This window comes from Podarcis pityusensis (assembly GCF_964106645.2).
Source record: "Podarcis pityusensis genome assembly, chromosome: 7".
Taxonomy (NCBI): domain Eukaryota; kingdom Metazoa; phylum Chordata; class Lepidosauria; order Squamata; family Lacertidae; genus Podarcis; species Podarcis pityusensis.
Window position 1 is genome coordinate 42,545,257 of NC_138031.1, and position 13,062 is coordinate 42,558,318.

General features: G+C 40.7%; 1 protein-coding gene across 4 annotated transcripts in view; it reads left to right on the forward strand.

Moving 5' to 3' along the window:
- GAREM1 (GRB2 associated regulator of MAPK1 subtype 1) overlaps nt 1-13,062 on the forward strand; it is a 77,355-nt gene that overhangs the window by 11,687 nt on the left and 52,606 nt on the right. For all 4 annotated transcript variants that reach the window (XM_081014426.1, XM_081014427.1, XM_081014429.1 and 1 more), the window contains one exon: nt 10,189-10,329. In XM_081014426.1, the coding sequence (XP_080870552.1) occupies nt 10,189-10,329 (141 nt within the window). The remainder of the gene's footprint in view (nt 1-10,188; nt 10,330-13,062) is intronic.

Below are 13,062 nucleotides of genomic sequence, written 5' to 3' on the forward strand. Positions count from 1 at the left end.
AAGGAGAAGGGGACGACAGAGGACGAGATGGTTGGACAGTGTTCTTGAAGGTACCAGCATGAGTTTTCAGCAAGGCATTCAACAAGGTGCCCCATGATATTCTTGTAAAGAAGCTGGTAAAATGCGGTCTTGACTATGCTACCACTCAGTGGATTTGTAACTGGCTGACTGACCGAACCCAAAGGGTGTTCATCAGTGGTTCCTCTTCATCCTGGAGAAGAGTGACTAGTGGGGTGCCACAGGGTTCTGTCTTGAAGATGTCTTATTCAACATCTTTATCAACGACTTGGATGATGGACTCAAGGGCATCCTGATCAAATTTGCAGATGACACCAAACTGGGAGGGGTGGCTAACACCCCAGAGGACAGGATCACACTTCAAAATGACCTTGACAGATTAGAGAACTGGGCCAAAACAAACAAGATGAACTTGTAACAGGGAGAAATGTAAAGTATTGCACTTGGGCAAAAAAAATGAGAGGCACAAATACAAGATGGGTGACACCTGGCTTGAGAGCAGTACATGTGAAAAGGATCTAGGAGTCTTGGTTGACCACGAACTTGACATGAGCCAACAGTGTGACGCAGCAGCTAAAAAAGCCAATGCAATTCTGGGCTGCATCAATAGGAGTATAGCATCTAGATCAAGGGAAGTAATAGTGCCACTGTATTCTGCTCTGGTCAGACCTCACCTGGAGTACTGTGTCCAGTTCTGGGCACCACAGTTCAAGAAGGACACTGACAAACTGGAACGTGTCCAGAGGAGGGCAACCAAAATGGTCAAAGGCCTGGAAACGATGCCTTATGAGGAACGGCTAAGGGAGCTGGGCATGTTTAGCCTGGAGAAGAGGAGGTTAAGGGGTGATATGATAGCCATGTTCAAATATATAAAAGGATGTCATATAGAGGAGGGAGAAAGGTTGTTTTCTGCTGCTCCAGAGAAGCGGACACGGAGCAATGGATCCAAACTACAAGAAAGAAGATTCCACCTAAACATTAGGAAGAACTTCCTGACAGTAAGAGCTGTTCGACAGTGGAATTTGCTGCCAAGGAGTGTGGTGGAGTCTCCTTCTTTGGAGGTCTTTAAGCAGAGGCTTGACAACCGTATGTCAGGAGTGCTCTGATGGTGTTTCCTGCTTGGCAGGGGGTTGGACTCGATGGCCCTTGTGGTCTATTCCAATTCTATGATTCTATGAGTTTGAGCAAACTGCGGGAGTCAGTGGAAGACAGGAGTGCCTGGCGTGCTCTGGTTCATGGGGTCACGAAGAGTCAGACACGACTAAACGACTAAACAACAACAACAACAACAACAATCACTTTATGGCCAAGGGAGCCATGAATAGAGAGATTTCAGAGGCTCTGTGAGTGCCAGATAGAATCCTCAAGGAGACCACTATGCTCACACATGCCACATTGCCAACCTCTGGCTTAACAGAACCACATATTTAAAAGGTGTGTGTTGTTTTTTGCTGGACATAGTATAATTAAATAAGTTACTACAGATGAAAAAATTATTTTTTCTTGTCAAAGCACTGTCTTCTAATTAAATGTGTTAAAATCTGTTGCTTTGCTCAGTGTGTGAAATTTCAGGAACAGGTATACTATGTGAAATAACTGTCAACCAAATGGTATTTAACTCGCCCCCCCTTGATTTAACACATGTTCAGTTAACAGCAATTGGCGTAAAGCTGATCAGTAGCAAAGAGGAAGTAAATCTAATCTGTCATTTAAAAAGATAGCAGCTTTTTCATACCCCTTAGTTGAAATATGGCATTACTAAATTGTAGAACAACTCAAAGAACTTGAACAATACCTGAAAATTTGATGTAACTTTTATGCTGGTTTACATCTGTCTTTGAACCTTCTCTGAACTTCTGTTCAAGAGGTCAGTTCTTCCTAAAATGCAAAATAAGAACAGAAAATGCTGTCCAACTCCTGCCTCCCTCCTCCCTTCTGTTTCCCTGGCCTCTAGCCAAATCAAATTATCCCTCTGTCAGGCTCTCCAAATTAGTTCAGCATTCACATGGAGGGAAATTTTTCAATACATTTGGTAATTAATTGTATTGGACCATTTACCCATTGCACAAACAGACTGCAAAAACTTGAAAAATAGGATATGTGTTGTGATTTAAAAAGCCAAACCAAGCCAAGTTCTGTATGACTTGCAGTTAGAGAACTTTGGCTGAAAAGACAGCAAATATATTCAAAGTTTCCTTCTAATGTAGGTCCATCTAAATGGGGAGTTTGGGTCTGCTGCTAGCCAACCCACCTCTTCATAACTGGGAGGGGGGAAGCATTTCAGAAGGTAAATCAGCTGCATTAGAGAGAGAGAAATTACTTTCTACTGGGTAACATAATCCTCTGCTTCCAGAACTGAATTGTGAGAACTGTGTGTTCATCTTCAGGGCTGGTTCAAGGTTTCCATACTGCTGAGTGTCCCCCTCTCCACATCCTCTGCAGTGGGCACCAGGAAGCCTGAGCTCTAATACAAAAAATTCCTTCCTGTAGCACCTTAAAGACCAACTAAGTTAGTTCTTGGTATAAGCTTTCGTGTGCATGCACACTTCCTAACTGGAGCTCTAATACGTCATCCTTTCACCCTTTTGCTCTCAGAGCAAACTGATGAGTTGATGGGACTTCTCCACACAAAGTAGAGGGAAAGAGGATGTGGGAGCAATGAGAGAAGTTGTAGCATCGTAGGGAAAGACAAAGGAGAGTGGCAGCAGTCCAACCCATGCTACCTAGTGCTGCCAAGCTTCTGTGTGGGCGCTCATTTGCAGAAGCCATGGGGAATTCACTGATTCCTATGAATTACTGTCCCATGAAAACATCCAATTAATTGGAGAGAAAAGCATAAAGTCATTTGGTATTCAGCACATCCTCACTGGAAGAAAGCTGACCAATGTTTCAGTATTAGGGCTCCTGCGCCTTGAGTGCAGGAGCTGTGAACCTTTAGCCCTCCAGATGTTTGACTACAACTTCCATCATCCCCGACCACTGGCCATGCTGGCTGGAGCTGATGGGAGATGGGGTTGGCATCTGAAGAGCTACAGGTTACTTTCTTCTCCAACCCATGGCAACCCATGGGTTGATTTCTCTTTTTTGTGACAGCCTGCACACTTTATCTAAAAAAACCTAGCTCTTCTTAGACAAAACATTTCCTTCCTCTGTTCCACCTTTCCTATTGTGTGCCATGACTTTATTTTACAAAAAAAAAGAATGCTCCATACATTGCAAAACGTATGGTTTGCCTTGGCACTTATTTAGATCTGAATCACTGCGAGTCTTGTTATTACCAGGGCCTTGTAGCATGACAGAGTTATTGTTATGCTTACCAGCAAGAAGAGCCTCTTAAAGGGCTAGCTGGCTTATGAGTCAGTATTCATGGTCCTAGTTCCCCTCTGGAAGAATCAATTGGTTGGAAAAGCCTTATACAAGCTAATAGTCCCGCAAGGGGAGAATAGAACTTAAAAACATCCAGCAGCTCTTTAGCTAGCAATACTAAAGTCTTGTGAATATATTCATAAAGGCCACCCACCCACATTCATTTCTAGGTTCTGCAGCCTTTGGAACTGCATACTTTATTATTAGCTGTAATTCCTGCATTACAGGGGATTGGGCTAGATGACCAAACCAAAGTACAAAAAATCTTAGGAGATGTTTCTTTCATCTTTCTACTGACTAGGGGGAGAAAAGCTTTGAAGGAAGTTTCTTACTATTGAAGGAGGTATAACAATAGTAGCCATGCATTGTAAATAAAACAAAACATTTGTGAAGTTCTATTGATCAGAAAATTAACATTGTTTGGTTCTTGGATTAAAAAAAGAAGGCTGTTTTAATTTGCACATGTGCTTCAGCTGTTAGCAGAAGGCTTCAGTTCCTTTTTGTGTCTGAAGCACAGTAGGTGTCAGGATTGTAAGCAAAAAATGAATGTTTATATTTAAAAGGCTCTTGTGACATCTAACAAACAGAGTATAAATGGTGATATACTACTGTGCTGCTACAATACAGGAATTATTTCAGCACTGTAGTAGTAAATTTTGCCAGTGGAGTGTAAAGACATCTAGCTGGCTGGCTGCCATCTCAAATAAAAGTGGAAAAAAGAAAAAAAAATGGGTCACTTTTGTCTTGTTCAAGTCAGCAGAGTTATTTGCAGTATGCAACACAGACCCCCTTTAAATGTCATCTTAATTGCCTTTGTAGAATTCAGTTACATTGCTCAATAGTACTAAAAAAGAACAAAGAATATACATTTGCTTTGGCCGAATTTATTGTGCTCCTCTGCTTCTCTCTGAATGTCAAATTGTGAAACAGGATCACCGCTAATATACTGTAAGAATGTAAAACTGTGTCCGTTCATAGTCCCCCTCAAATACTGCTGAGTGGCCCTCATACCAAGAAAGCTCATCTTGATACAGAACTTTCTCCTCAGGGTGGCTGAAAGGGACAAAGCGTTTGGCATTGACAGCTGCTTTTCCCCCACAGTTAAATTTTATTCATTCCTCTTGCTGCTCTATTGAGGTTAAAGTCAATTCAACTAATGGACAGCCTTCAAAATTATTATAGAATGCCAGTGATCTCCTCATTTCTTAATTGACATGAAGTTCGCAGTCCCTGAGCTTGGAGGGACAATTCACAGTATGCATAACTTGCTGTGACACTGTGATATGTTTTTGAAACGTAGTACATAAGTACACAGTCTGTTAATTTTGAGGCTTCAGATATTGTTGACCAAAGATGGTCAAAGTGCACAATAACTGGCTCCTGCTTCTCTAGTGTTATCCTGTTATCCCAAGTGTCCAGGACGAATAACAGTATCAAAGAATCATAGGCAATCCCAGCAAAAGAAGTCCGGTTGAATGTTATAGTGACATAATCACACTCCTGAAACCACAAATATAGTTTCTAGGGTTTGAAAAAAGTTTTAAGCAAAAGGTGCTTACAAATTCAACCATGCACCAAAAAGCATGGAACTTTCAGGTTCAGACATCTATCTTCACTTCCATACCATGTAAACAATAAACTTATTGTGCTGCCTTAAAGCTAGACTCCAAGCTCTTACTGTGTGGCCTCATTTACGTGTGTTGAAGAGATGCATGAGTACATGACAAACATATGTACATTGAGGAGAAACACACAGTTATGCACATTTCATAGGGCAAATTATACTTGCATTACACTTATGATGGGGGAAATAGTAATCAGACAGCAGATCAAAGTTTATAAACAATTGCAAATAGCAAAAAAATGGATTAATGTGCAGGCTGTTACAGAAATAAAAAGTTGATTATACAGGCAGTATTTAAGCTAGCTTGGCAACTCTTTGGTAATGGCTAAGGGGTAGTAAAATTATAATTCCAAATATGGAGAGGAAAAGGCAACAAAAATCAGACAGGCATGCATAGAACTGAATTCGTTTAAGAGGAAAGAGGGGATATAAATGTTTGTTGCTGAAAGGCAGCTTAGGTAGCTGTGAGAGCTAGAGAAAATGGAGCATGGATGTTGTCTGTTCAAAGGCAGGAGGAATGGAAAGAAGTTCTTTATTATAGGCACTTATCACAGTTACCATTTTTGTGGGCATTTTTAAAATAAAAAAATCAGCTTTTGCTAGGTTTATATCACATACAGCATCCTATTTCTGTGAGTGAATGAGTCACTTGTTTTCTTACTTTTATAAGTAAAACAACTTTTTATGGTGGGGGGAAATGCACTTAATGTCACTCTATATTTGGCACCTTTCAAATAAATTGGCTCTAGTTCTGCCTGGCTCACTGTAATTAGAAAACACTTTGCAGCCATGATCCGGAAATTTTAGGTGCTGCAAGTTTTTCCTTATATGTGCCAAGCTCACCTTCTCCCACACTGTGGGAGCTTGGTTTAGGTTTCACTGTGTTGGAGGCTAAGCTGGAAGTTCTTCTAGGTGTTGGGAATGGTTGGTTGGTGGTTGGAAATGCAGTGTGTTTTATCGGCATAGTGCAGTTTCCCTTGGAGGCTGGTGCATGGCCCGTTAGGGTCAAGGTAACACTTTTCCAAGGTTCATCTTGACCAACCAGCCCCCCCCCCCCTCACACCCACCTGTTATATCAGAGGTTTTCAACCTTGGAATCCATGGCTCCCTTAATCAACTACATTCTTTCTGCGGCACACCTGTGGGGCTTAGGAGCCCAGTTATGTCACCCCTTGCCTGCAGAGCTGGCAGCCCCTCACCCTTTTCAAACATCCTCCCTTGTGGAGTGTTCCCTCAGCCTCCTCTCCTCTCCCTTCTCCTTGGGAGTTCTCCAGGCAGCAGCTGCTGCTGTCCCTGGTCTCTGAGCTGTCCCACCCACCTGCCCCAAAGAGTGGTGTCTCCCAGAGGTTGGGGGGCCCCAGCCAGGTTAGCTTTCTGAAGCCCAGAGCAAGTGTACTCAGCTCCCTCCCCCTCCCCCTTTTCAGGGCCTGATGTGCTCATGCAGAGAGAGAGAGAGAGAGAGAGAGAGAATCATAGAGCTGGAAGGGACTCTGAGGATCATCCATTCCAACCCCCTGAATGCAGGAATACAGAGAGAGAGAGAGATTGCCAGAGTGATCTCATTAGCCTAATATTTATTCCTTTGAAGGAACCAGATTGCATTCTTCCTTGCTATAGCTTCCCTCAAAGATCATATGCCAAACTATGTGGGAGTACAATTAAATGAGCCGGAGTGGGATGTATTTCACATCTGCTGGTTTCATTCCTACGTAGGCATAGAAAATTTCATCATTATGAATGGAGAAATAGGTCTGTTATCACTTGCTTCCATTCTAGAGCAATGAGGCAGTGCCTTTGAGCTTTGTTTCTAGAAGTGTAAAGGCAACATCTTTCTCTATCAGTATTCCCGTATTCGTTGGCTTGGGAATTACAGTGCTTGTCTTTAGCTTGGTTGTTTATTTTAAAGATTCCCTGAAGTTCCTCCATAGTGAGTGTTCAAATACTGAATTGGCATTGTGTTCTTGGGTTGTCTTGCAGCTTATAATAGGATCATATCTACAGCTCCATTTTTATCCCATTGATTTGGGGGAAGAACATATTTTTGTCATCCCCCCTTCTCAGATTGATGGAGTGTTTATGGATTTGTAGGGCAGAAACATAGACTGAGACTATTGGTTATAGGGTTCTTAGAAAATAGGTTTCTGCTCTGGTTGCCACCCTCTAATTAACAAATGCAGTGTGCATTTTGTACGTAGAGAGAATGGTTGCTGGCAAATGGTACAGCTAGATGCCATCTTAATGAATGTATTACTAATGAGCTTTTGTAATATTAGCTCATCAACACGCTCACTGTTCCTGTCCAGTTTTAATTATGTGTGGCAATCAAACTTTGAGAAATCATTATACAAGCACTACAAAGGCCGCATCGTTTTTTGGCACAGGGCATTCTGGGATGGTTCTCCCCCCCCCACACACACACACTTTTTACATAGCATGCAATCCATGTTTGTGTTATTGCTTAGCAATTCCTGAGCTTGTCTGCATTCTAAAAAGATTTCCAAAATCCAAATAATGAACTTTCAGGAGAACACAGAGAAATATAGTAGTGTTTGCACTTTCACGTTTGAGTGCTAGGAAAATGCCAGTAGCTAGTTGAATCATTGCACAACAGCCTGTAGGCAAGAAGTGCTATTTCTCACTGACTATAAAAACATGTATTGAAGTGCATGAGCCATATGTCTGAGTTAAAAAAAAAAGTAATTAAATGTCACATTGAATATATTTGTATGAAAGATTTGAGGATGTCTGAGATACCAGAGAGATGTAAATTGTTTTGGTAATGTATTCATACTTGATAATAGCAGATGAATGTAGAAATAGCCATTTTGAAAAAGGGGGTGCTTATCAGTGTGCTGCTCCACATTAAACAATTGATTATGCTCAGACTAGTGTGCTAAGAATTAAGATTCCTGAGGTTTATAGAAAGATTAAAACAGAAATGGGCATTACTAAAGTTTCTTTTACAAATAACAAGCTGTCTTTTGCCTGCCTGTATTGTAAGATGTGAGGAGTATATGACTCGCATGTTATATTACTGATGCATTATTTATATTTATAAGCCATGTCCTGGCCCATAGGATTCCAGGGTGTACATAAGAAAATGATTAAAAAAAAATAATTTAAACAACACTTAAAATCATACTGTGTCAATGAAAACAGTTCACCAACAGCATCAAAAATAGGCAAACTCACTCACAGACATTGTCTAAAATGCCTTTCTGAACAGATGCATTTTGTGGTCTGAATAACTTCCTTTTTCTTTTAAAAGTTTTGAGGTTGCACAGGTTGTTAGGTGGTCTCCTGTCATGTTTTAACTAGGCCCAGATCTGGTTTAGCTCCACATACAATAATGCGGAACACATTCAAACCATTTCCAGGGTTGGAGGTAAAATAAAGGAAATAAAGATGCATGGCAGAGAGGAACAAAACAAGTCAGTTAATGATGATGCTTATTGATTGTCCTGCTGTCTTAGCAAGTATCATCAGATTTGAACAATAGGGAAGACTACTGTCTTGGGGAAACTGCATTCATAGGAGCCATGGCAGCATACTTCTTTCTACAGGCAGAAAAACACTTCACCAATCTGTTTGCAGAAAGAATATTGGGTATTAAGGAAAACCTCACTGGATGTGCTTCCCTAGCATCCAAAGAGAAGAATCGTGTAGCAAAGTGTGACTCTCCTTCGTATTCATATACTGGATTTTTCCACTGCCTGTAGCAGAGAAAGTGTGCTTACGTGTAGGCAGATGGGTGTCTGCCCTGGACTGCACTTTACAAGTGTGCCACCCAAGAAGGGAGAGTAGGAAGGAGGTACAAGTCATGCAGAATCACCACAAGCGCAATATTCAGTGACCTGGTTCCCAGACAGGAGGGATTACAAAGCATCTAAATTACATTGTGCTATAGCACCAGTAGGTGTTTCACAACAAAAGGATTGGCTTGAATCAGAAAGCAGGAATTCGGGATGGGTTGGGAGAGGATGGGAAATGCAGTAAATTTCCTCCTGAAATCATAAAACATGTCTACAGAAAACCAGTGCCAAATTGAAGTATTAATAAATTTCTTTTGGTCTCAGTTCTACTAACACATCTTGATCCATTCTGCCCCATTCCAACAGAGAGAGACATTAAAAGAGTTAGAAAACATTGTGACAGGATAGCTTGTTTCCAATTATTTGGGTTTTGCTCCACCCTAAGTTACAATTTCAACTAATTTAGGCCTGTGTCAGCCTGCTTGGTTTCTTCCAAACTAAAGTTAGGAATTTGCATGAATTTGCCATGATTTATCAAGATGATTCTGTTTTCTGTGTTAACATAGGTTATTTCAGCATATAATGTGCATTCAGGTGGATCCAGAATAATAGTAGCCTTGAAGTAAAAGACTAGTAGACAATTTCTGAAGAGACATGGCCCAGGTTGATGGCATAGTAGCTCATAGGATCAGGTGTTTTAATGGCATCTCCTTACTAGTGGAGGGGCACAATTACTGCACCCCCAACTCCAGTGGTGGGAACAGGAGCAGCCTTTGACATGGTCCTTTGTTGATGGCATTAATTTTTATGAAATGGTGTTGTTTTTTAGAAATGGAAAAGATCCTTGCACAGAAAAATATAACTGTGGGGGGAAATGTCATTATGGAAAATGTTCCACCCTACATCACTGTTTACCTATCAAAAGCTGGCTTCAGAACACACCATAGCAACCCAAGGATCATTATAATATTCCTGAAACCTATAAAAGAGGCACAGCTTGCACTTTTTTTTTGCTTTGGAGAGAGTAGGGAAAGATTAGGAATTTCAATGGAAATTGAAGATGGATGGATTTGCCCTGCTTGCCAGACACTGAAATGGCAATGACAATAGACCAGAACTAAAAAGTATCAATGTAATATATATGTTTGCATTAAGTTCAGTAAATCTTGCTGTAACCCTGTGAGAATTTGGCACTGTAGACCCACAATGCAGATGCAGTCCAAAAGCTGAGACAGCTGTTTGCCTAAGACCACATACTAAATTCATTGCAGAGATTAGATTTGCACCTGGGATTTCACAGATCCACCAGTTGGCCACTATACTAATATACTATAATATATTAGCTCAAGCATTGTATGTGGTATCTGAAAGTGTTCTACATGTTGATTATGGTATTGATTGTTTGCTCTCATTTATTTTTTTTTGCAGGAGAAGCTATAGAAGGTCTTAGGGAGAGTGATTACCTTTTGATTCATTCATGCCGACAGTGGACCACAATTACAGCTCATAGTCTGGAGGAGGGACATTACGTCATAGGGCCGAAGATAGAAATCCCTGTGCATTATGCTGGTAAGTGTGGCTTTGGCTCTGAACTGCAAAATAAAGGGTGACTGAGTTGCCCACCAATTACGCCAGCTTTTTGGTTGCTTGGCAAAGGAAAGCAAAATTGACAGCAAAGGTGACTATTTAACAAAATAAGTGCAGAAAAGGAGCTGCATCTTATTCCTACAAGCTGATGATACGCACCAGTATAAACTGCTAAATCGTGATTTTAACTAGGAAAGCTTCATTAACTGCTGGAGAAAAGTAGTACAAGTCTCATTGAAAACAGTCCTCCAAAGTTGTTTTGAAAAAAGATCAGGTGCCCAGCTACATCATGCCTGAAAATGTACTGAGCCACATGATAGCCTACTTATGCCTGTTCCTGGCAGCAGTGCTACGTGCTTCTGAATAAGCATGTGGACTTGGAACGGATGCCAATCAGGATCATTTTTTAAAAAACTTACTTTCTCTTGTAAACAACTATTGTTTAGTCTAACCTATGACATCGCTGCAAGTTCATGCATGCCTTCCCTTTCTGCTGAGTTCTAAGAGTTCCCTGTTGTCTGGAATAAATAGTTGTGGCCAGTCTGTTGCTTTTCCTGGGGACTTTTTTCATTTCTCTTTCTCCCTCTGTTCAAGGCTCACCAGGCCCCTTTTCAGTGCAGTGTTTTTTAAAAAAATAAAAAAGTGACAGCTATAATTTGAAATTTCCTTAGCTGCATTTAAGCTTCCTTTCTCTTACATCTTTTAAAAACTGGGTCACGACTGCAATTCTAATCAAAACTTTGTCTTTTTGCTTCACTGTTCCCAAAGGTCCCTTGGCCAGCAACAATGAGTGTGTTGGGGCAATCATGTCTCTGCTTAAGAAGACAAGATAGGAATGAGCCTCAGAATCACCTAGGCAGCCCTTTTGATCCTCCCATTGTGCAAGCAAGTGAACAGAACAGGAAGTCTTCCATTAATTATAGTTAACGATAGTTCAGACAAAATGGGAAACTATAATTAATTGAAGAGTTGCATTTAGGGAGGGGCTAGAAAGACATTCATAGCACGACTTACCACACTGAGTTATGATCATATGAACTCTCCTACTCATTCTTAAATAGTAACCTCCTGTTTTCAGCAATATATGAAATGTATCTTTTTTTCTTCTCCTTATAAAGGAAAAATAATTATAGGGTAGGGGTTGAAGCGACGGGGACCTGGGGTAGCCTTCCCCAACCTATTGTCCTCCAGATGTTGTTGGACTATAACTCCAATCAGCGCCAGCCAACATGGCCAGTAGTCAAGAGTGATGGGAGTTGAAGTCCAACAACATCTGGAAGGCACCACGTTGACCGCCTTTAAATAAAAAGTGGTATTTAGGAACACAACTGGCAACAATAAATCCTATTAGCATTTTACAGTACTGAAATTTGCCAAAGTTGCTGGTACATCTATTGTGGGGCAATCAAAGGCCAGTTTCCTACTACGTACACTCAGTGGCTCTATGGATCAGTTGGCAGGCTTTTTCTTGAGAGACTATTAGACTTTAACTGCAATTTAAAGAGTACCTCTGAGGGCCTTTGTAATTTGATCACTATCTGATAATGTTACTTGTGTTTGTCATAATGTGCTCTCTCTCACCCAAATAACTCATTTATGAATTTAGTGATTCTGCAAGGAAACTAAAAAGCAATGCAGAGGTGCAATTCAGATGAGTAGTATAAAAAGCAACTTCATCTTCCACATTAGAGGCACTTTCTCTTCCTATCTTCAGTTTCTGAATCTTAATCCCCTGCATTATATGATACAATTACTACGGGGAACTCATTCAAAGCAGTTACTGGTGTGGTATATTTGTTATGTGGTTTCTACATACATTCCACTTGTAACATTTCTTTCCTTTTGCTTCCCAAACCACATCTACACCATAAGCATAAAATAGTTGTAAAACATTGATTGCCATGGCCTTTCCTGAAGTCCCCTGGTTATGATTGCTGTGTGGTTGCTGGTTTTCTTCTGCTACAGTTACCGAGATTCTTTGGAGAAGTTATTAGTCTAAATAGCTTTGCTTTGTGGTGCAGATACAAATCCATGAATGGAATCTAGAAATTGAGGTTCTACCCAGTTCAGTTTAGAATGATTAAAAACAGAAGACCTATAATAACTCATATACCCATGTGGAAATAAGATCAAAAATATTGTGCATAACGTGAAGTATATATGGGATGTATGCAAAAGAGTAAATATTGCAGAAGTTCAAAGGCAAGAGTTTGCTCTTGTTTGACAGCACACAGTGTCTTTTCCCAGGGTTAGTGATGCCAAGTCTGTCATCATTAAAGAGTAAAATTCTGTGTCAGGGAGTTAACCATGTTATGAAATGATTAAAGGAGCACTTGCTACTCAATCTGCTTTCTGTAAGAACTGAACTTTGTTTCCTGATCCAGCTCAAGGTTGAAAATGGGGTGGATTGACTTAAGCATTTTCTGGCTTGTGTGTGCCCATGTTAGGGATTTAAGAGTGTGGTTGACCTCTTGAAAGAGCAGTCATGCATTTTTTCTGCTTGCCTCAGAAAAGCAGAAATTATACCCATGTAGAGTTTCAACATGGATCTATCCAGTGCCTGTGGTTGATGGATGCTGCTCTAGAAAGAGGAGAGAGAATATGTGTCTTGCACGCAGGCGTCTTGTGACAAACTTTAAAGGGATACAAGTTCTAAATCCAGAAGAGGGAACAAGGAGTTGATAATATTGTTGCCCAGTTTGTTAGTTTTTATTA